Source organism: Crinia signifera, chromosome 5 (genome assembly GCF_055691185.1).
Source record: "Crinia signifera chromosome 5, ASM5569118v1, whole genome shotgun sequence".
NCBI lineage: Eukaryota > Metazoa > Chordata > Amphibia > Anura > Myobatrachidae > Crinia > Crinia signifera.
In genome coordinates, this window is record NC_139221.1 from 35,953,974 (window position 1) to 35,979,521 (window position 25,548).

A 25,548-nucleotide genomic window follows, 5' to 3' on the forward strand; every position below is an offset into this window, starting at 1 on the left:
AGAAGAGTCCGGTTCCGGGGCCTTGGTCCTGGTTCCGGAGCTGGTCCTGGGGTTCCGGGGCTCCTGGGCTGCAGAATCCGGGGTCCGGGATCCGAGGTAGTCCCCAAGGGTACCTAAGGAAGGAAATCCTACTCACCTGGTCCCCGGCGACGACCTCGGCATCCTCTCCGGTGACAGCGCTGCTCCCATCTGGTACCCGGCTCGCAGGACTTTGACAGGCGCAGAGATGTTTCCTCCCCGGCGTCTCTAGTCAGAATGATTTCTGGCCAATCAGGAGCCGAGAAAGTCGGCTCCTGATTGGCCAGAAATCATTCTGAATACAGACGCCGAGGAAGAAACATCTCTGCGCATCTAGAGCAGAGATGTTACTTCCTCGGCGTCTCTAGTTAGAATGACTTTCTCGGCTCCTGATTGGCCAGAAATCATTCTGACTAGAGACGCCGAGGAGGAAACATCTCTGCGCCTGTCAAAGTCCTGCGAGCCGGGTACCAGATGGGAGCAGCGCTGTCACCGGAGAGGATGCCGAGGTCGTCGCCGGGGACCAGGTGAGTAGGATTTCCTTCCTTAGGTACCCCTGGGGACTACCTTGGATCCCGGACCCCGGATTCTGCAGCCCAGGAGCCCCGGAACCCCAGGACCAGCCCCGGAACCAGGACCAAGGCCCCGGAACCGGACTCTTCTGCCCTGGAGCCCCAGAGCCCGGACCCAGGATCCAGGGACCGACCTACGGGCTCAAGGTAGGTAAGTATCAGTGTGTGTGTGTTTTGTGTGTATTAAACTTTTATTTTACAGTGTGTCAGTGTGTTTTTGTTAACTATTTTTTGTACTGCAGAACTACAAGTGCCAACGGGCCCTTTAATGCCCACAATGCTGGGACTTGTGGTTCTCCAAGTCCCAGCATGCGGGGTAGGCTTTATTCTTTTTTTTACACAAGCCATCAGCCCGATGCCCACCGCCCAGGGGCATCGGGGACAGCCCCGGACTATCAGCATGGGCTGGTAAGTCCTGGAGGGGGGGGACCCCTTCATTTGGGGGGGTCCCCACTTCCCCAGGACCCCTACCCATGCTGACCAGCCAGGGGTTTAATGCTTTGGCCGCGGGAGCTTATATAATAAGTTTCCCCCGGCTGTGGCATTACCCTGCTGGCTGGTTGTGTCCGGTGCTGGTTCTTAAAATACGGGGGACCCCTAGTCATTTTGTCCCCCGTATTTTGGGAACCAGCGCCGGACCTTGAGCCTGGTGCTGGTTTTATAAAATCCAGGGAACCCCAACTTGATTGTTCCTTTGATTTTATGATACCAGCACCGGCTTTTTGAGCCCAGGGCTGGTTATGCTTAGGGGGGGACCGCACGCCGTTTTTTTTATTTAATTTTTTTTTTAACTATTTTTTTTACAACAGAAGCATGCACAGATCTCAATGATCTGTGCATGTTTCTGTAAAAATCGCCAGCAAGAAGCTGGTCTATTTTTTTTGCGCTTTTCGGTAAGGTCCCATATGCGACTTTAGAACTCGCATCCTATTACATATGCGAGTTCTATAGTTTCCTATGGGAAAACATCTGGATGCGATTTTCAGTGTGCCTGAAAATCGCATCTTTTAAATGTGCGAATTCACGGGAAAAAATGCGCTTTTTCCCGCGAATCGCACCCTATTACATGTGGGATTTTTCGAAAAATTGCGATTTTGGCCGTTTTGGACCAAATATCGCAAAAGTCTAAAAATCCCACCCTATTACATTTCGCCCCTGGTGTCATTTTGTGTTCTAATTCTTCCGCTTTCTCCGTAAAGCTGTGATTTGTGTAGCAGCACTCCATAAATTAACATCTTGTATTTCCAGCACCAGGAGCTTATTTAATGGGTTCCAAATAAACATTTCATGGTATGATGATACTGTTTGCTATTCTATTATCACAAGCCTTTGATAAAATATGCCGTTCCCAGGGGGTCAGGCTTACGGGTTTTCCTTCCATAGAACTGACTGACTGTATTGTTACTGGAAATACCTACATTTTAGTGATTACCAACAACAACAATAGATTATAAGATCAGGCTTCCCGCCTGGACAATGGTGCATTTAACCTCAGTATTTCCCTATGATATATTGCTGCATAGCAATTTCGTACATCCAGGCCAGCGATTTAGAAAATGCGGAAATCAGTCAGACTGTACAAATACTGGTCAGTATATTTCTGACATATCTTGGCTACATATTGTTGACACATAGAAAGAGAGAGTATGCACTTCTACAGCTGTTCCTGTATATCCAGTGCTACAGTCTACTCCAGTGCCAATGCACACCAGCCCTTCTCTTATGTATTCCAGTGCCCATGCACACCAGTTCTTCTGTGTTCCAGTGCCAGTGCACACCAGCCCTTCTCTTTTGGGTTCCAGTTTGCAAGCACACAAGCCCTTCTCTTCCGGTTTCCAGTGCCCTTGCATACCATTTCTTCTATTCTGGGTTCCAGTGCCCATGCACACTATCCCTACTCTTCTGGGTTCCAGTGCCCATGCACACTATCCCTACTCTTCTGGGTTCCAGTGCCCAAGCACAACAGTTCTTCTCTTCCGTGTTACAGTGCCTGTGCACACCAGTTCTTCTATTCTGTGTTTCAGTTCCCATACACACCATTTCTTCTCTTCTGTGTTCCAGTGCCAGTGCACACCAGCCCTTCTCTTTTGGGTTCCAGTGTGCAAGCACACAAGCCCTTCTCTTCTGGGTTCCAGTGCCCTTGCATACCAGTTCTTCTCTTCTGTGTTCCAGTGCCCGTGCACACCATTTCTTCTCTTCTGTGTTCCAGTGCCAGTGCACACCAGCCCTTCTCTTTTGGGTTCCAGTGTGCAAGCACACAAGCCCTTCTCTTCTGGGTTCCAGTGCCCTTGCATACCAGTTCTTCTCTTCTGTGTTCCAGTGCCCGTGCACACCAGTTTTTCTCTTTTGAGTTCCAGTACCAGTGCACACCAGCCCTTCTCTTTTGGGTTCCAGTGTGCAAGCACACAAGCCCTTCTCTTCTGAGTTCCAGTGCCCTTGCATACCAGTTCTTCTCTTCTGTGTTCCAGTGCCCGTGCACACCAGTCCTTAGTTTCTGTGTGCCTTTTGATATACAGAATTTAAATATTCTCAATTAAGACACTCATTAGGAGGTCTCTCATTATATAGAGAATTGCTGTATTCTGTGCCTCACGCCAAGTAATATAAGTGAAAAGAAGCAAAATTACCTCTCAGGTTGGGAGTTTTGCCATTTTCAGTGGTTTGCATTTGCCAAGTCATTTCATAAAGGTTTAAACATTATTTTAGAATTACATTTTTTATCTGCAATTACATAAAATTAATATATTGATGCAGGCAACAAGGGATAAAGTAGGATAATCTTTACTGAGAATACCAACTTCTCAAGTTTCCTCTCCTGGTGAAGCTCAGAGAGAAGAAGCAGGTGGACGGGGTCTGTATAGGTAACCACTTCATCACATTGGGCCTTAACTAAAATAAAAAAATTTCATTGTATAGCGGTGGTGAGGCAATGATGACATGATTCAGTATTAATCACATCGTCAGGTTCCTCTTGATCTGCACACTTGTGCTCGTAAATGGACAGACAAGGGGGGTGGGCGTGGAGGGGGGTTAACGGGACTTGCACACCTTTCCAGGATGGCCATCTGATTTTCAGGAGCCTCCTGGCCATTTCTGGAGGATAGGCAAGTATGATCTTGTCACCGATATATAGGGAGGGGCCCAAGATTGTGCACTCTATGTAATGAGAGGTACTACTTACCCTTGCTGATGTTTAAAGTGGTACACATGAAGAGAAACCAGATGCAGGTCCACATTACTAAGTAGAATTGTAATACATTTTGTAATAAAGAGTTTTTTTGCATGACCTTGGCCAGGGTTATGGGTTTACCCACCACACCACCAGTTTATTTCTTTCCACTCTTATCACTTTTCATGGCTTTGTACACCACACTCTGATAGTCCAAATAATTTGGAGAAACTCTTACAATTAACATAAATATAAGTAGGGTTATCAGCCATCCGGGATAATTCCGGACAGTCCAGCAATTAACGATATCCCGAGTCCTGAGGGGTGGCGATATGCAATGTCCTGGAATAAGCATTTTAGTCCCTCCGGACTATGGTCTTGATTACCGGACTGTCCGGAAGTAACCCCGGATGGGTGTTGGTAACCCTAAGTATAAGTAAACAAGAAGCATACCGGTGAGCCTCATCAGATGGATTGTCATCATCTTTATTAATTATGCCAGATAATGATTGTTTTGATTTTAAAAGCTTTTTTGGCCATTGCCACCATTTTTACCCACAAGTCTGTGATACCTGGGCAATGGCACAGGCAAGTCGGTATCCTAAACTATTGTTATCTTGCTATGTTCATATAATAAGTGATGTCTGCTACATTAACCCTATGAATACTGGTAACCTGATCATACAATGGGGTAGAGCAGTGGTCTTCAACCTTTTTTGGGACGAGAGCTACTCAAGACAAAATAAACCGCCTGAAGAGCTACTAAAATGGCAAAAAAAAAGAAATCTGCATAATCTAAAAATGCCCTTTACACGTTATGCCACACATTGTAATGCCCCTGACAAGTTATGCCACATACCACAATGCCCCAGACACAATATACCACACACTGCAATGTCCAATATGCTGCATACATACCTCCCAACACTGGAGGCAGAGAAGAAGGGACATGCACGTGCCAAAATTAGGGGGCATTACCTACTATCGTGGCACTCCTGCGAAACACAATGCCCCCCAGCACTGCCAGTTAAACAATGCCCGCCTGATTGTGGTGCGGCCAATGAAATGGGGGTCTGATACACATATAACCCCAATAGTGCCAGATACACATATGCCCCCAATAGTGCCCGATACAATTATGCCAAGCATGCCCCCACTGTGCCAGGTATGCCCCCATAGTGCTTGGTATGCCCCCACAATGCCAGATACTTCCCTACACTGCCAGGTATGCTCTCCACAGTGCCAGGTAGCCCCCACAGTGCCAGGTATGCCTCCCGCAGTGCCAGGTATGCCCCAAAGTTCCAGTTTCCCAGCAGTAGCACACTCACCATTGTTGTTGCTGCTGCCGGGGAGAGGACAGTCCGGAGTCCACCTGCAGTGCCCCTGTTGCCGCCGCTGCTTTCCTTCTCAGGGGAGGAGAGCACACCGCGCGTCTCTCCTTCCCCTCACTTCCTTGTGACTGGGCCGTCCGCCAATCAAAGCTTGTGGGACGGCTCCTGATTGGCTGCCAGCCCGCGAGCTCTGATTGGCGGATGGCCCAGTCACAGGGATGCACAGTGAGGGGTCTGAGAGACACACAATGTGCTCTCCTCCCCTCAGAGGGAGAACGGCGGGAGGCAGGCAACAGGTATGGCGGGTGGCGGGCTCACGAGCGATGGCTTAGCGACCACTGGAGTAGAGTGTGTGGGCTACACTTAATGATATTCATCTAATTTATTTATGTAACCTGTGGAAGTTCAGTATTGAGATAGTGTTTCACCCATTGTGGTTGCACGTTAATCAAGTGTATTGATACATATTCTAGTTACCAGCCCCTCAAAATAACGGAACAAAATAACAGTAATATAAGTGTTGGCGGCTGTACAAGGCCGAATGGAGGAACACATGAATTGCTCCTTCAGGGACCATCTAGAGCAGTGGTAGCCAACTCCAGTCCTCGAGAGCTACCTACAGTTCACGTTTTCCAGCTCACCTGGCAGGTACACAGGTGCACTCGCTACTGACTAACACATTTTAAAAGAGCTAAATACTTCTCTTGTGAGTCTGTGAGGAGACCTGGAAAAAAACATTAACTGTTGGTAGCTCTCGAGGACTGGAGTTGGCTACCCCTGATCTAGTGGCTGCCGTTGCTCAATATACTTGAACTCCCCCTGTAGAGGTGAGGAGCAGCATTAGCCTTTTATCATATAAGATTCCAGCACACAGCAAAATAAACTTTTTAATATATGTGAGCCTTATAGGATTGTACCATATCCAAGACTTGTGCCTGAATCCTGTTTATATTGTGTTTATCACGTAAATATTGGCTCACTGAGTAGGTTTATCTGTTGTACATATTGCCATGTGTGCTCTGACCTAATTACATTTGCAGTTATTTACTACGGCAGCAAATCTCACAGGTTTGCAAATGTCCATGGCACTTGAGAAGATTTAGTACAGGAAGATGCAACGCTGTGTTACAGTTACTGTATATTTTAACGCACAAACTTAGTCAGCAGACATCTGGGTTCTGGATCCATATTAGCATTAAAAAAAATGTGATTACCTAATAGTACCAATAAGCAGCAAATGTAATGGCATTCACAATCATTTCTGGACTTTGAGACAAATATAGAAAATGTTGAATGCCCTAGTAGAACCATGTGCACTGCAGGTGGGGCAGTAACATGTGCAGAGAGAGAGTTAGATTTGTGTGGGGTGTGTGTAAAAAATAAGCGGTCAGTATTTACCCTGCACAGAAACAAAATAACACCCAAATCTAAATCTCTCGGCACATGTTACATCTGCAAACCAACCAGAATTAGGCCCATATTTTTCAGCGCTGTACAAAGAATATTTAAACATTTACTTCAGTCCCTGCCCAGTGGAGCTTACAATATATATTCCCTACCACATGTACGCTCACACATTAATTCTAGGGTTATTTCAGGGTTGCCTACACTCCCGGAATGACCACGAGGGAACCCTAAGGGGGGTATTCAATCCCACCAGTAACAGTCCGAATTGTTGATTTGTTTTTCTCATTTTGCTTGACATGAAAATTTAGCTCAACAAGTCGAGTTCTCCCCTACTGGACAAGGCGAGTTCTCCCCTACTGGAGAAGTCGAGTTCTCCCCTACTGGACAAGTCGAGTTCTCCCCTACTGGACAAGTCCAGTTCTCCCCTACTGGGCAAGTCCAGTTCTCCCCTACTGGACAAGTCCAGTTCTCCCCTACTGGAGAAGTCGAGTTCTCCCCTACTGGACAAGTCGAGTTCTCCCCTACTGGACAAGTCGAGTTCTCCCCTACTGAACAAGTCCAGTTCTCCCCTACTGGGCAAGTCCAGTTCTCCCCTACTGGGCAAGTCCAGTTCTCCCCTTTGTTGATGGTGACGTCTGACCACCCAAGTCCAAAGAGGAAAGTGGCAATTGTGTCAGAGATAGGCTCCATTTTGTAGTCAATGATATGAAAGTAGATATCTTGTTAAAAACGCACCTATAAAAACCATTTAGAAATCAGCAGACTGCACAATGCTGGTATCTCCCTGAAGTCTCAGTACAGGAGAGCTCTGAGGTAAACAGGGTGCATTGTGGGATAAGTAAACAAAAGAATGGCAACAACACACATAGAATTCTGGGTAATTCTGCCGCAGCATGGATACAAGGGACCTAAACATAGGTGTTTGGACAAACCAGAAGTAGACCCAAATAGACATGTATACAGAAGACTTTTAATGGGCAAAATCCAGCACAATGAACATGAAAGGTGAGCAGAAAAACGTGAATAATTCTCATATGGCAAATGGAATAATTTAAACAAATGCATAATAATACAAGCTGAAAACTGATGCTGACAATGGAATAATCTGTGGGACCAAGTGATGCGTTCACGCGTCATTGTGGCCCCACACACACCCCCCCCCCCCCTGCTGTGCAATGCCTGAAATACCGGCATTGCATGGAGGGGGCGTGGCCACAAGGACGTGATCATGCTGGCCATGCCCCCCAAATTAGTCAATTCGTTGTAGCTCCACCCCCATCATCATGCCTCTTTTCCATCATTAAGATTTGGCAGAATGTATAAGAAATTATATAGAAATACAAGCAAAGTACGCAAGTGCACGAGTCATTTTTGTGTATATCCAAAAAGTGTCAATTTTATATTTGATTCCAAATCAGGAAATATGGGGGAAATTTACTAAAGGAAATTTGTAAAAAAAATAGGTGTATTCGTATCCAGAAATACACTTATTTTTGACATTTACTATCACGAAAATACGGCAATTCGTATTCGTATTGATGTGCAATCAATACGAATTTCCGTATTTTCGGGATAGCAAATGTCAAAAATGAGTGTATTTCTGGATACAAATACACCTATTTTTTACAAATTTCCTTTAGTAAATTTCCCCCAATATGTCTATTATTATTTATTATTGTTATTATTATTTTTTATTTATTTTTTTGTCTAATGCACGTGTAAATCAAATAGTTTCATTAACATGACAGCATTTACTGAACATACAAGTGCAGAATATATTTGTATCATAATAATAGAATAAGACCTACTGTAGAAAAGGCTTTTCTCTCCTTTATCAGACATTCCTTACAGTCAGGGCCGGAATTATAATGGGGGCACAAGGGGTCAGTACCCCTGGGCCCCCTCCATCTAGGGGCCCCTGTGGTTGGCATGAATAAAAAAAAAAAATTGCTAATGGTTTTGTGCATGGGAGTGGGGTAGTGCTGCAGCTTCACCTATCTGCCAATGTGACAATAATTAATGGTGCTGGGCATCAGGAGTCAAGGCACACTGACTGCACAAGTGTGCAGTGCATTACTGGGAGTCCCATAAGACTTTGCACAAAAGGTCAGATTCTGAGAGGCTTGTGCTGAGTTCTGCTTGGTGGAGCTCATCATATGTTTCTCAGGCCCATGAAGGATAGCAGCAGAAGCTGCCTTGTCATGGGAGGGTTTTTAATCAGAGGCAGCGCTGAGCCTGTCAGGGCTCCTACAGAGGAACAAACACAGGCTTTTCATGTGGTATTTTATATATGTTTTTTATTAATCCCCCCTGCAGTTGATCATTGACCAAGTTTATACTGCCATTACTCTGTGTTTTGACAGTGTAATATGCTCCTGTGCAGTTTGCAGCCAGTAATCACAAGTAGTAGGGGGGCCCCCTTTCTAAAGTGCCCTGGGCCCCCCAAAATCTTAATCCGGCTCTGTTTACAGTACCTACTTATTGTGGAGAGTCAGACAAGACAATATACCATTATTCCAAGTCTATTTGACATGCACAGTGTGTGCATGTAGGTCTCTTCCTAAATAAAATGTTCCTTGTGCGGCAGACAGGTAACAAGGCACAAATAATCTACTGAGGAATATGTTTTCCTCTAGCAATCAGCGATGCCGAATTTAGGTACAGTATGTCTATTTGCAGCATGGGTTACAAGCACAGGAATAACTCTCACCGGTTATCAATAGGAAACTTCTTCAGAACAACCTGCCTACTGTACACTGCTGTTATACGCAGTTGTCTGTGGACAAGGTTTCACTTTGACTTTCATACATAATATGCCATTCTGAGGTTGTTGCTGTAAATATTTGTTAACCGCAATGTAAATGTATTTTTGTTTATTACAATGACCCAGTGCACAGTTTACTGTTACAATGTTCTGCTACTTACTTCAGGGTTGCCTACTTGCTGAGGGCAGCCAGTTCAGTGACGCACGGGGCGGGGCCACTGACAGGGCGGGATGGGGCGAGGCAGCCGGTGGATGACTAGTGTGGGGGCGTGGCCAACACGAGTACTTCCTCGTGGCCATGCCCATGCAGTGCCGGTATTTCAGGCATTGCTCAGCAAGGGCAGGGCTACAAAGACGCGAATCACGTAATTTCCTCCCACAGACACCCCCCCCCCCCCTCCACCTGCCACGGGGGGTTCGCGGGAGGCTGCCTGGATTCCGGGAGGGTAGGCAACCCTCACTATGCTATGGAATGGGCAAATGATGTTTGTGGAGTTCCTTGTTTACCACACTAAGGGGCCGATTCAGAATCATTCTTTCGGGTTCAAATTTGGCCACATTTTCGATGGTTGGGGTCTGCACATGTTCAAACCCCCTATGTGAACGTTTTTGGCGAGCAACACACTCGTCAAAGTGTATGCACTGTAGGGAGGGCAGGGGGTTTGAGCAGGGGAACGCACAGCATTTTATGGGCGTCCTAACAACACTGGGCGTTCCCCTGGGAACACAGGTGTGTCGATTCCTGATCGGGGTGGATGGCTGATGTGACATGACATCAGCGACCAGCCTAAATTCGGAGATCAGCAGCAATCTAAAAAGTAAGTGTTAACTTACTTTTCAGACCAAAGTCTGGTGAAATCATTCGATGGTCAAGCTGGGGAGGTTTAGGTTAGGGTGTATAGGGGGGCGGGGGTTAGGATTAAGATGGGTCAGGAGGTAAGGTTAGAGTGAGTGGGAAGAGAGAGAGGGAAGGTTAGGGTTAGGCACTAACAGGGCCGGACTGGGATGCCCATCTGTAGTCGGTGGGACCCTTGCATGGCAAAGGGGGGGGGGGGGGCGTTTGGCCAGGCAGTGGGCGGCCTTTATCTGTTCGCTAGGCTGTGAACATACGCATTCTATCGATCAGGTCTGACATTATTACATCACAATTAGCCAATCAGTAACACATTGTAAATACATGGTCTCAGCAACAGGGTTCTCTTTTGTATATTTAGGTAGAGCTGATCTCCTATTAGCAGTGGTTAATCACAGCTGCTAATACTGTAGGTCACCGTGGGGTTAATCTATAAGCCCTGATTCTGAAATGCCTTCTCCATTTACCCACTGTTTATGCGCAATCCACGGGCCCTGTAATAATGGGCCACACTGCCACCAATGTTCACTTTTCAGTCCTCAAATTAAAGTGTAGAGGCCTTATAAGTTGCACAGCCGCAGTTACCGTAGGCTGACTTGATGGCGCCCCCCCCCCCCCCTTATCTTGGTACACTAGGCAACTGCCGAATAAAAACAAAACTCTCACTCCCATATAAAACTACACAGGGTGGTTTTGAAGCAACAAATGAATTACATTCAGTGTGTTAGTTCTGCTGAGCAATAACACATCCATGCGAGCGAAGACACGGGCAAAAGCTAATTAGGCAATTTACTGTAGTAGTTAGCAGTAACAAATATTAAACTTTTTATAAACAAGAGCATAATTAATGCATAGAACCTACACCAGGTAGTATTGTATATACTGTATTTTATACGGTAAGTTATTTACCTTGCAGCTGGATCCAGTGGCGTAACTATAAATTTTGCTCCCCACTGCCAAAAAGTTTGTGCCCCCCCCCCCCCCCCCATCCCCCCATAGCTCCTCCACAGTGTGTTTCCCCAGCATGTGATGTGATGATGTCACACAAATAATGGAGAAGCTGAATCAGGAGAGAGGAAGAGAGACCAGCAGGCACTGCTGCTTCCCCTGGCTCTGACACATCCCAGGCCGCCCTAGCACACCCATCTGCGTGCCCATCCTGTACACAGTAGCCGATAGCTGGCTCTGTGTACAGTCAATTGAATCAGTGTGGGGATTTGTCGTCTCTGCCATAGCCGCACCCGCACTGGGGATGGATCGCCTCCGGTGCTCAGTCAGTGGGCAGTGGGTGCCGGCGCCCACACAGACCCCACTGCTGCTTGCTCCCCCAAGCGGGAGCTGGGGCTGCCTTACAGTAGTTACGCCACTGGCTGAATCATATGTGGCTATTTTATAGGATTGATGGTATAAGTAGCTTTATTACATTAGCACAATTGCAGAACGTCACTTTATTTTATTTATATAAATATAATTTTATATTCCCAGGTCTCCGTCCTAAGAGAACAGTTCGTCTGGTACTGTGGACGGGAGAAGAACAAGGAGGAGTGGGCGCCAGCCAATATTACGAGAGGCACAAGGCAAGAAGTTATATTTTATGCAGTCATTTGTATTAAAGTTTAGCCGCCATTGGCACCTACAGATAGAGCCATCCTCATCTAGCCCTTTAATAGGATTAGTTGAGCCAGAGCTGTCGGACTTAATCCTATGCAAAACCCCTACTGTATTGTTCTATGTATTGTATTGCAGCTGAGAACAATAGGTCTTGGTGAGCCATGGCTATCCAGAGATGGCTAGTTGAAGAAGGCTCCATCTATAGTATAAGAGAAGCCTGTGGATTAATTTAGTTACAATTGACAGCTTAGGGGGGCATCACATTTCTTTATTGCACCAGACACTAAGGCAGGGGTGGGGACCCTCAGGCCCGGGGGCCGTATGCGGCCCCCGTAGTCGGTCTGAATGGCCCTCCCACCCACCTGGCAGCTTTGCCGGGAGTCAAGTACAGGGGAATTCTCGCAAGAGGTCGGTAGTTCTCGCGAGATTCCTCATAATCAACAGCAGCTGGAGACTGTCAGTCCTATTCGGCAGCAGCCACCGGAGCATGGGACGGCTGCAGCAGTACAATTTGTAAGTACATTTTTTACATATGGCCCCCGAAGAATTTTTTTCCCATACAAATGGCCCTTGGCACAAAAATGGTTCCCCACCTCTGCACTAAGGGATACATTTACTTAAGTTTCTAAAAATGAAAAGAGGCATATCAACCAATCCGATTCCGTCTACCATACTCTATTGCATCCTAACAAATTACAGACAGAATCTGATTGGTTGCTTATGAGCTTGAACATTTACCCTTAAAATCTTTGTCATAAGGCTTTTTGCGGCCTCTAGTCCAAAACAGAAGTCTAATTATTACTTCACCTCAACTCCAAACCCTTTATTTTTCTTTGGCTTATATAGGCTCTGATTTCACGCCATACATTGAATTAATATACAGATTAAGGATGAGCGGGTTCGGATTTACTTGTTTTCTCCTTCATCCAAGGGGACATTGAAGTCACTACGCTGGGGATAGAGTGATGCATTGGAGGAGTCGGCACTTTAAGAAATTGAAGTGTGGCATGGCTCCTCCCCCTCTATCCTCCCCTCAGACCTCAGTCTTAGTTAAGTGCCCGGAGGAGTCGGATCCCTGGGCTAGGGCTCCTCTTATTGGGGCTCTGTTAGCTTAAAAATTTTATTTAATGAAGTGCCTCAGGCAGCCAGAGGACCCTGCTGGCTGCCTGCTACGTGGGATGGTGGGGTCAGAGCGGCACCGCTTGCTGAGCACGCGTCTGACCCTGGTCACCAGTGCATCGGCGCTGGGGACCCGCCGCAGCCCCCCGCGGCTAGCGTTACGGGTCCAGGACCGCGTCACCCGCCGGAGGTACAGGGGCTAATTTTTGGGTGACGGCTGGACCAGAGTACGCGCTGGTCCAGCATGGAGTGCAGAGATCACTCAGCGCTGCTGTGCACAGCGCGCACTGAGCGCAACGTCAGAGGGGGCGGAGCTTATCCTCTGCTTCACGGAGGCGCCATCTTACAGCCCACGCTGCCTCTCCTGCTGGTGCGCCTCTAGGGATCTCCTGAACAGGGCATCAGAATGCTGCTCCGATTGCTCATCAGCCAGTTCACTGCCCTGGGTGAGTGACAGGGATTCCTGCTGGGATTCCCTTTGGAGTGATATCCTGTACTGTGGGCTTAATTCGGGGAAGGCAGGCTCCTCTCCCCCTATTACTTTCTTTATCTCCTTCACTGCTACCTAATTCTTGTGTGTGTGTGACTGTGAGCTGGGCAGTGCTTGCAATGGCTGCTAAAGGCACTTCAAAGGCGTCTCAGAAACTTGTCTGCACCCAGTGCACTCAGCAGTTTACTCAGCACATTAAGGGTGTAACCCTGTGCAAAGAGTGTTATGAGAGGGATGAAGCAGACAAGGCCCCTTCTCCCCTTCTTAATGTGGAGGGGGTCACTAGTGTTTTATCCACTTTGGCAGCAGAACTGGCTGCGTCCCGCAGGGACAGGGAGGTGTTACACTCCCATCTAGCTTCTATGGGTTCAGCTGAGCCTTCCTGGGCCAGGGACCTTATCAGCTCAGTGGATTCTTTGGTAAGAGCTACTACCTCACAACCTGTAAGCATTCCTCCCCCGCCTAAAAAAAAAGGAGTATTCCCTTGCTTCTGAGGGGGGATTCTTCTGGGGATGAACAGGAAGATCCTGTAGGGGATGTGGATGTACAGGATGATCCCCTCCCTCAGGCTGATGGGGGGAATGATGACATTATAGAAGGATCTCAGGGCCTAGAGGCCCTTATTCAGGCTGGTAAGGTCACTTTGAATGTAACTGAACCAGAACCGCCGGCCTTTGTCCCCATTTTTGGTCGCCCTCCTAAGGCGGTGGTGTGTTTCCCAGAATCTGTGGAGTTGGACAAACCCTTATTGGATGTTTGGAAAGCTCCAGAGAAAAAGTTTCAGTTATCAAAACGGTTTAAATCTACTTATCCCTTTGCTCCAGAGGCAAGGGTTAAGTGGGAAAATCCGCCCTTGGCTGACGCGTCAGTGTCTAAGCTTTCAAAAAAAGCAGCACATCCTATTCCAGGGGCTGTTGCACTTAAAGATGCTCCTGATAGACGTCTAAAAGCGGGGTTAAAACATATCTTTACCACCGCTGGGGTGACCCTACGCCCTGTTTTAGCCATTTCTTGGGTGAGCAGGGCCATGGAAACTTGGGCTGAGGAATTAGCAACAGGCATAGAGGAACAAAGGCCCATAGAAGACTTGGCTTTGCTGGCGGCCAGTATGCGCGAATCTGCCGCGTACATTGGAGAAGCCGCCAGAGATTCAGCAGCCTTGGTGGCTAGAGTTTCCGCCTTGTCCGGCACAGCTAGGCGTTCCTTGTGGCTCAAATCGTGGCAGGCGGAGGCAGACATAAAAAAGGCTGTTGAAGGTCTGCCTTTTACAGGTGATGTACTATTTGGCCCAGAGCTGGACAAGCTGATTGCTCAGGCCACAGGGGGCAAGTCCAACTTCTTGCCCACCTCAGCTCCACCTCCTAAAATGCCTTATCAAGGCCCCTCCTTCCGTTCCTTTCGTGGAGCACCAAAGTTTAGGGGTAAGCCTAGAGGGGCCTTTGCCTCTTCCCGAAGCAGAGGTAGAGGGTTCGGAGGCGCGGCCACTACCTCAACAGCGGGAGCCCGCCGCACTGACCCTAAGCAACCAGAAAAGCCCGCAGCATGACTGTCTCCCATCTTATCTGGGGGACACCAGAGTTGGGGGAAGGTTGCAGGATTTTCATCACCACTGGATTATGGCATGTACAGACCAATTGGTTCTGTCAATTGTGACAGAGGGTTACAAGCTGGAGTTTGCTTGCAGACCTCCTCGTCAGTTTTTCACAACAGGTCTCCCCCATGTTGAAAAGCACTGATTACTATTGATACAGGCCATTCAAAAACTTTTGGCAGCTCGGGTCATAATGCCGGTCCCAGCAGCCAACCGCACAGAAGGCTTTTATTCACCTCTTTTTCTGGTGCCAAAGCCAGACGGGACTGTGCGCCCAATTTTTAATTTAAAGACATTGAACAGGTACATAACCTACCACAAGTTCAAGATGGAATCACTAAGATCAGTAGTGGCCGGTCTGGAACCAATGGAATTTTTGGCCTCTTTAGACATAAAAGATGCCTATTTACATGTCCCAATACACGAAAATCACCAGCAGTTCCTTCGCTTTGCTATCAAGGAAGATCACTTCCAATTCCGGGCAATGCCATTTGGCCTGGCATCCGCCCCACGTCTCTTCACAAAAATCATGGCGGTGAGGATTTCCTTACTACACACGAAGGGGATAAATGTGGTCCCATACTTGGACGATCTTTTGATCAAGGGACCGTCCAAGAAGGTACTTCTTCAGAACATTCATGTTTGTTGTCAAGTGTTACTGCAACATGGGTGGGTTCTGAATTACAAAAAGTCCCAGCTGACTCCGTCCCAACGGATTCTCTTCTTGGGGCTTATCATGGACACGTCTCTACAGAAAATCTTCCTTCCATTGGAGAAAATTCTTTCTCTTCAGGAGTTGACCAGACAGGTCCTCAGTCCTCACAGAGTGTCAGTACATCTGTGCATCTGCTTGTTAGGCAAGATGGTCGCCTCCTTCGAGGTACATCCCTTTGGCCGCTTCCACTCCCGGACATTCCAACTGGATCTGCTGAAACAGTGGTCCGGGTCACATGTGCACATGCACAGGCGAATCATCCTGTCGCCTTGCAATCGTCTTTCGCATGCAATGATGGCTCCATACACCAAACCTGTTGGAGGGCCGCCGGTTTGGGAATGGACCATAGTCACCACAGACGCCAGCCTCAGGGGCTGGGGGGCAGTGGTGATGGAACATCACTTCCAAGGGCGTTGGTCTCCTGAGGAGGCGAAGCTCCAGATAAACATCCTGGAGCTTCGGGCGATTTGTCTGGCCTTAGTCAAGGCAGACCTTCTGCTGTGGGGAAGAGCTGTAAGGATCCAATCGGACAATGCCCGCAGTCGCAAGGCTATGCAGGAAGTACGCCCAATTCTCCAGTGGTCGGAACGACAGGCCCTGGCCTTCTCAGCGGTGTTCATACCAGGGGTGGACAACTGGGAGACGGATTACTTAAGCCGCCAGGATGTCCACCCAGGGGAATGGGCCCTACACCCGGAGGTTTTTTCACAGATTGTCAACCGTTGGGGGATGCCCCTCATAGACATGATGGCATCAAAACACAACTGCAAGGTGCCCCGGTATTGCTCCAGTCATATTGGTGGCACAGAATTGGCCTCGTCGTCTGTGGTACGGCGATCTACAGGGGCTCCTGATAGACCGACCTTGGCAGCTTCCTCCAAGGGAGGACCTTCTACTGCAGGGGCCATTCGTCTACCAAGGCTTACCGCGGCTGCGTTTGACGGCGTGGCTATTGAAGCAGCGCTGTTAAGCAGACGTGGTATCCCAAAATCGGTAATTCCAACAATGCTCAGAGCCCGGAAGGAGGTCACTTCGCAACATTATTACCGAATTTGGAAGGCTTATGTGGCGTGGTGTGAACGCCATAAATTACCCACATCTGTGTTCTGTCTTTCACGGTTGCTCCGGTTCCTACAGGTGGGGTTAAAGGCGGGCCTCAGGCTGGGCTCGCTTAAAGTACAAGTGTCAGCCTTGTCGATATTTTTTCACCGTCGCTTGGCAGTCATTCCGGAGGTCCAGACATTATTTAATGGAGTCCTCAGGCTCCAGCCACCGGTTCGGGCCCCAGAGGAGCCTTGGAATTGACCTCTGGTGTTGGATTATCTCAAGTCCAGTGTTTTTGAACCATTGGACTCCATTGATCTCCGTCTTCTCACGTGGAAGACGATTATGCTGCTGGCTCTTGCCTCGGCACGAAGGGTGTCTGATCTTAGTGCCTTGTCGTGCAGGTCCCCTTATCTGGTGTTTCACCAGGATAGGGCTGAACTTCGGACCAGAATGGATTATCTTCCAAAGGTTGTGTCAGCGTATCATCTTAACCAATATATTGTTGTTCCGGTACTGACGGGTGATTCAAAATCACTGGATGTTGTTCACACTACAGGTTTATGTGAACAGAACCAAGGAGATCCGGAAGTCTGATTCACTGTTCGTTCTGTATGCTACTGCCAAAAGGGGCTGGCCAGCCTCCAAACAAAATCTGGCAAGATGGATTTGCCTTACCATAAAGCAGGCATATGTGCAGGCGGCTCAGGTTCCGCCCTCTAAAGTTTCGGCCACTCCACACGTTCAGTGGGACCATCTTGGGCAGCAGCTAGAGGTGTGTCTCTGTCTTAGTTGTGTAGAGCAGCGACGTGGTCTGGTCCTAATACATTTATCAAATTCTATAAGTTTGATACCTTTGCGGCCTCTTCTTCAAATTTTGGCCGTGCTGCAGGATGCCCAGCGCCTTCCCGCCCGTGGAGATGGCTTTGGGACGTCCCCAGCGTAGTGACTTCAGTGTCCCCTTGGATGAAGGAGAAAATAGGAATTTGGTACTCACCGTTAATTCCCTTTCTCCGAATCCATAGGGGACACTGAACACCCTCTCGGCGCTGTGCTTTTCTAGGTATGGGTGTGTTCAGCTCGCATGTGTTGTTTGTTGTGCATGCGATTGTCTGCAGTTTACAGTTATACTAATGTTACTTTTGCTGTTCTTTACTCTCTCTTTCTCTGTCGGAGATTCCCTGGTCTCTTTTCTCCTCTCGGGCACAGTAAACTAAGACTGAGGTCTGAGGGGAGGATAGAGGGGGAGGAGTCATGCCACACTTCAATTTCTTAAAGTGCCGACTCCTCCAATGCATCACTCTATCCCCAGCATAATGACTTCAGTGTCCCCTATGGATTCGGAGAAAGGGAATTAACGGTGAGTACCAAATTCCTATTTTTTCCTAGTTCTCTCAAACTTCAATGGCTATTGGCTCTCGCACACTTTGGATAGCCAATACGAGAAAACTGGATAATTCTGAACATTGACATAAAGACCGGAGTCATGGTGTGTACACACTATATTGTCAATTGCAGATACAGTTATGTAATATGCATATAACAGAGGAAGATGGTAAGTCATTACACAGCGCTGAGATTTTGGTCGCTGATGAAAATGGCACACTGAGCAATATGATTGCTGAGCAATTTTAAGCCAATCTTTCTCAGCAATCATATTGCTCTGTCTGTACGGAGCTTTAATGCTGCATTGTTATTGAATGCCTTGTACATTGGACCTGATCACAGTGCTGGCATTGGAATTCCAGCTGTTGGCATTCCAAACATAAGTATGCTGTTGCTGGTTAGGGTTATTCCGCGGGGAGGTTTAGGTTACGGTGTATAGAGGGGGTTAGGGTTAAGCTGGGTCAGGAGGTAAGGTTAGAGTGAGTGCGAAGAGAGAGAGGGTTAGGCACTAAAGGGGTATGGTTAGGTTTATGCACTAAGGTGGGGGTTAGGCTTAGGCTGCGGGGGTGGGGATTGGGTAGAGTTAGGTTTCAGGAAGGGGAGGGTTATGGGGTAGTAGGGGTTTACAATACTTACCACCCCTGTCTCGGGGGTTCTGCACATCGTAATGCCGATGTCGGTTTTCTGTCGGCATCCCAATACCATCACTTGCGCATGTATTGTAGCTGGCCTTAGAATATAAAAAGGTGTAGCTCTGCAGTATCAATTGAATATCCAGGTGTGTCCTCCTACCCTGTGATGACTTTCATAGAATATCCAGGTGTGTCCTCATACCCTGTGACGACCCTCATAGAATATCCAGGTGTGTCCTCATACCCTGTGACGACCGTTGTGCCAACAACTGTGTGTCTTGTCCCCAATGAAGTATTGAGGCTAGGTGTATGAGGACACACCCGTACAACATACGGATTCCTGACAATATTTGATTCATGTTACAATACACAGCACGTGTACTGCACTTTAAATAATCCAATAGTTACATAATATATGTAATACTAATACTGAGGATAGAGCCTTATCAAAAGTATCCGAAGCTCATTTGAATGTCTCTAGCGTCTCGCATGCTCCCACTTTAATCCAAGTTAATAATTCATTTATGTTAATAACTAGACGGCAATGGACCGATCTGTGCTTAACATATTGAGAATTTATGGTAAACTCACATTAGAAGTAAATTAATTTCAAGGCAGTAGAGGTCCCCAGAGCAGTCCCTGAAATTGCATTGCAATCACCTGTTCATAAAACTAACTCACCAAACTGAAGAGTATTAACTGTGTCTGTAAGATACGTACGGTGCGGCGATCACAGGATTTACAGACAGTGACAGCGCAGTAACTGACCACACCTGAGAGAGGATGAGCACGGCTACCAACATTGAAACATTGGACATTTTTAAATTCTGCCAGGTCATTAAATTGCCTGTCACTTTCACAGGTTAGTATATTAGGGGATTAATGTAATTTGCAGGAGCTGGAACAATTCCATAAAGATTTATCGGATCATGCAGCCTTTACTGGTATCGCATACGATGCAGCGTATGCAAAGGGTGTGAATACGGCCTATCATGTGCGATCCTGCCGCCCGGGGAGTTCAAGAGAAATCCCATGCTGCTTATCTCCTGGGAGAAGATGTACTATTGCAGCGATAGCTTACCTCAACACTCCAGCTGTTGTTGAACTACACATCCCAGCATGCCCTGCATCAGTTTTAACATGGCCAAATAGTAAAACTGAAGCAGGGCATGCTGGGATGTGTAGTTCAACAACAGCTGGAGTGTCAAAGGTAGCCATCACTGTACTAGTGTATGGGGGCCTTTAGTCCATAGACCCCTCTCTGAACGTACAACTTCCGTTGGCACAGACCTGTCTTGACGCAGTTGTGTCTAATTCGCTCCCGCGGCTCATAGAAAAGCATTGAGCGGTGATGTCACAGCGTGGTGCTTCTGCGCCACAGGTGCAATTACATATATATATATATCCAACGTGGGTGCGGCACTCATAGCTTCAAATAACAAACACTTCACACTGTGGTAGTGATCAACGTTTCAAATTTATAAAAAATTTTTAATTTCTGATGACAAATTTTTTATAATTTTTTTATCAATTTGAAACGTTGATCACTACCACAGTGTGAAGTGTTCGTTATTAAGGCTTCTTCCCAATAGCTGTCCACCAACTAAACCGTATTGAACATACCAAATACTAAATACTAACTCAAACTGTTCTAGATATATGTGAAATGTATGTGATGTATGTTTATGCCTCTCTTCCCACCCCCTTTGTGTTCCCTGATTGATGCTGCACTGTTACCACAAAAAATTCCAAGCATACGCAAGTATACCTGGCCGATAAAGATGATTCTGATTCTGATTTGAAGCTATGAGTGCCACACCCACGTTGGACATACAATTTCTTATATTGTGAAGGCACCGGCGCAGCTTATACTTGTCTCAAGGAGTGCCGATCCCGCCAGTTATATATATATATATATGATCCGAGGGAGCCGGCACTCGGAGTTGCTGTAGGGTCTTCTAATGCCCTGGTGCCTTCCCATATGCCAGAGGGCTAGTAGATATGTGTCCGAGGTGGGCGGCACTCAGAGACGATGCAGAAGGTTAAACCATAAAACGGTTTATTGTGAAAAAAGATGAGGCAACGTTTCGGGGATGACCCCCTTTCTCAAGCCAAAACAAACAAGTGAAATACAGTGAATACACGCCAAATAAATACCTTAAAATGTGCAGCAGCCGCCTCCCATCAGCGTCGTGCACGTGCAGCACGCTGACATCTCCCCCCTCCGTCCCATCTTCCGTCTGCTCTCACCAGACGTCTGACGTGGGCGGAAGCTGTCGAGTCAGCTGAGCCGCTCCGTGGGCTGGGCTGGAGACGCGGCTTCCTCGTTACCTAGGTAACGGGGAATAAACAGACATACGTACATTTAGAACAGCATAAATATGTACGGTACAAACAACATGAATACAAACAGCGTGACCCAGTGTCTTGTGTATGCAAAGTGTCTTGTATACGGCACTGTGTTGGTACCTACAAGTGTGTAGGATTATAAAAGCATAACGATGTTGCGTGCTGTGTGTGTGTTTGATATGATAGGCTCAGCCGCCAGTCTGTGCGGCAGTCTGATTGTGCTATAAAAAAATGAATAATAAATGCGAAAATATACAAATATCTATAAAAAACAGATCTTGTGTTGACAAGTCGGTCCTGTGTAGTTCAGTGTCGACTGACAAAGGTGGACAGTGTAGGTAGGGTGGATAAGTGTGTAATAAAAAATGGACAGGGACATTCTCCTGCATGTAGCTCTCATGGCAGCTGTGTGATGCATTGCACAGTGCCAGTGGTTTATGTGTGGACAACAAATTCTATACATATTATGTGTAGTGTCTCCATGGTGAGGTTTGCATATGAATGCTGCATTCCTAACCTGTGGGGCTACATGTGTGTAGTGTATTGGGGGCAGATCTACATGTCGACGACCATGCTGAGGCTGATAGCCAGCAATATTTCATGGATAGAGAGCTGTGTTAGCTATAAAATACCATAGGGCCGTAATGCCTGAAAGGATAATGCTTTGAAAATGATAAGAAAAGCGTAATAATAAGAAAGCTGATGATAACACAGAAATCACAAAAAGTACTTAAAGCGACTTAAAGGAAACAGCCAAGCCACAGCGACTCGTTGAGTCCCCGGGGTTGGACAGTGTCTAGGCGGTAGATCCACCTCGCCTCCAATTGTAATAATAACTTTCCCCGGTTCCCTCCTCTGGGGGATGCTGGTACTTGGTCGATGATTTTATGTCGCATGGTTGCTACCCCATGTTGTAATAGGGCAAAGTGGCGGGCAACTGGCTGTTCGCTGGAGCCACTGGACAGTGCTGCTCTGATGGCCGTACGATGTTGCGCCATCCGTTCTTTGAATTGTCGCTCCGTTTTGCCCACGTAGCACAAGCCACATGGGCAGAACAGAGCATATACCACGTACTTAGACGTACAGGTGAGAGCTTTGTCTATGGGAAATTTTTTCCCAGTGTGGGGATGCGCTATATAGCTGCCTGTAAGCATAAAGCCACATGTAGTGCAGCCAATGCATTTATTGCAGCCTTTTTTCCTTGAGAGAAAGTGTTCTTTGGAGGTATGGCCCATATTGGTGACATCTGTTTTAACGAGCCAATCCTTGAGGTTCCTGTTTCTCTTAAAGCTCGACATTAATCTATGATCTTTAAGCACTTTCAGATCGGGGTCAGTTGTTATTATTGGCCAGTATCTCTTGCCTCTCTGGACGAGGGTTTTACTGGCAGGGCTAAACTGTTGGACCCAAGGTGTTACTTTGCCCAATTCCTTTTTGGGTTTTTCTTGTAGCAGTTCAATTCTGGATTTTTTTGTAGCTTTCGCTCTGGCCCTTTCGATGTCGCCTGAGGGATATCCTCGTTCAATAAATTTTGCAGTCATGATGTCAAGTTGTTTCTTGGTCTCATCAGGGTCACTTGTGCAGCGGCATACTCTAATAAATTGTGAATATGGAAGCCCCTTGATGGTGGGCTGTGGATGAAAGCTGGCATGGTGCAACAGAGTGTTCCTGTCTGTTGGTTTGGTGTATAAGGTAGTGGTGACCTGTCCCATTCGTGACATGATTTTAATGTCCAGGAAATTGACTTCCGTCGGATGGTGTGTCACTGTTAATTTGACAGGATTATCGGATTGATTCTGTTGATCAATGATGCTCAGCAGGTCCACAATGTCCCCCCTCCATAGAATAAGTAGATCATCTATGTATCTGTAGTATAAGAACATTCTGGAAGCCACCGCTTGGTTGATGAAAAACAGTTGTTTTTCAATACCCCACATGTAAGCGTTGGCCAGGGAAGGTGCGGCCTCTGACCCCATGGCACAACCAGTGCGTTGTCTGTAAAATTTGCCATCGTAATAGAAATAATTATGTTCAAGGGTGAAGGTGAGTAGCTCAAGAAAGAATTCAGTATCTGGACCTGTGTATTGAGGGTTGCCGATGATGAGCTGCTGCACTGCAGAGACCCCTGCCGCATGCGGAATGCATGTGTATAAACTGGTCACATCTGCTGTGGCCAGTGTCACATCCTTGGGTATTGTACCCAGAGTCTCCAATTTTCTTATGAGTGTGGAGGAATCCTTAAGGTGTGTAAACGTGTTTTGAATGCACGGCTGTAAAAATAAGTCCACATAGACTGCAATAGCTTCACATAGTGATCCTCGGGCGGACACTATCGGTCTGCCCGGTGGTTGCGTTGGATGCTTGTGCATCTTGGGTAAGATGTAAAACATAGGTGCTATGTGGTATTCCGTGGTGAGATGTTTATACACGTCTTTAGTAATGATGGAATTTGTAACAGCCTGTTGAAGTAGGGCATCCAGTTCCCGCTTATACTGCAGTGTGGGGTCACTCATTAGAACTTCGTAGGTGTCTGTATCACTTAGCAACCGTTGACACTCATTTTTATATTGGCTAATGTCTATGACACACCTTAAGGATTCCTCCACACTCATAAGAAAATTGGAGACTCTGGGTACAATACCCAAGGATGTGACACTGGCCACAGCAGATGTGACCAGTTTATACACATGCATTCCGCATGCGGCAGGGGTCTCTGCAGTGCAGCAGCTCATCATCGGCAACCCTCAATACACAGGTCCAGATACTGAATTCTTTCTTGAGCTACTCACCTTCACCCTTGAACATAATTATTTCTATTACGATGGCAAATTTTACAGACAACGCACTGGTTGTGCCATGGGGTCAGCGGCCGCACCTTCCCTGGCCAACGCTTACATGTGGGGTATTGAAAAACAACTGTTTTTCATCAACCAAGCGGTGGCTTCCAGAATGTTCTTATACTACAGATACATAGATGATCTACTTATTCTATGGAGGGGGGACATTGTGGACCTGCTGAGCATCATTGATCAACAGAATCAATCCGATAATCCTGTCAAATTAACAGTGACACACCATCCGACGGAAGTCAATTTCCTGGACATTAAAATCATGTCACGAATGGGACAGGTCACCACTACCTTATACACCAAACCAACAGACAGGAACACTCTGTTGCACCATGCCAGCTTTCATCCACAGCCCACCATCAAGGGGCTTCCATATTCACAATTTATTAGAGTATGCCGCTGCACAAGTGACCCTGATGAGACCAAGAAACAACTTGACATCATGACTGCAAAATTTATTGAACGAGGATATCCCTCAGGCGACATCGAAAGGGCCAGAGCGAAAGCTACAAAAAAAATCCAGAATTGAACTGCTACAAGAAAAACCCAAAAAGGAATTGGGCAAAGTAACACCTTGGGTCCAACAGTTTAGCCCTGCCAGTAAAACCCTCGTCCAGAGAGGCAAGAGATACTGGCCAATAATAACAACTGACCCCGATCTGAAAGTGCTTAAAGATCATAGATTAATGTCGAGCTTTAAGAGAAACAGGAACCTCAAGGATTGGCTCGTTAAAACAGATGTCACCAATATGGGCCATACCTCCAAAGAACACTTTCTCTCAAGGAAAAAAGGCTGCAATAAATGCATTGGCTGCACTACATGCGGCTTTATGCTTACAGGCAGCTATATAGCGCATCCCCACACTGGGAAAAAATTTCCCATAGACAAAGCTCTCACCTGTACGTCTAAGTACGTGGTATATGCTCTGTTCTGCCCATGTGGCTTGTGCTACGTGGGCAAAACGGAGCGACAATTCAAAGAACGGATGGCGCAACATCGTACGGCCATCAGAGCAGCACTGTCCAGTGGCTCCAGCGAACAGCCAGTTGCCCGCCACTTTGCCCTATTACAACATGGGGTAGCAACCATGCGACATAAAATCATCGACCAAGTACCAGCATCCCCCAGAGGAGGGAACCGGGGAAAGTTATTATTACAATTGGAGGCGAGGTGGATCTACCGCCTAGACACTGTCCAACCCCGGGGACTCAACGAGTCGCTGTGGCTTGGCTGTTTCCTTTAAGTTGCTTTAAGTACTTTTTGTGATTTCTGTGTTATCATCAGCTTTCTTATTATTACGCTTTTCTTATCATTTTCAAAGCATTATCCTTTCAGGCATTACGGCCCTATGGTATTTTATAGCTAACACAGCTCTCTATCCATGAAATATTGCTGGCTATCAGCCTCAGCATGGTCGTCGACATGTAGATCTGCCCCCAATACACTACACACATGTAGCCCCACAGGTTAGGAATGCAGCATTCATATGCAAACCTCACCATGGAGACACTACACATAATATGTATAGAATTTGTTGTCCACACATAAACCACTGGCACTGTGCAATGCATCACACAGCTGCCATGAGAGCTACATGCAGGAGAATGTCCCTGTCCATTTTTTATTACACACTTATCCACCCTACCT

At 47.0% G+C, this 25,548-nt stretch overlaps 1 protein-coding gene across 4 annotated transcripts in view; it reads left to right on the plus strand.

Annotated features, from left to right (window-relative positions):
• CPQ (carboxypeptidase Q) overlaps positions 1 to 25,548 on the plus strand; it is a 435,363-nt gene that overhangs the window by 321,194 nt on the left and 88,621 nt on the right. For all 4 annotated transcript variants that reach the window (XM_083187007.1, XM_083187008.1, XM_083187006.1 and 1 more), the window contains exon 6: positions 11,600 to 11,691. In XM_083187007.1, coding sequence (XP_083043133.1) covers positions 11,600 to 11,691 — 92 coding nt within the window. The remainder of the gene's footprint in view (positions 1 to 11,599; positions 11,692 to 25,548) is intronic.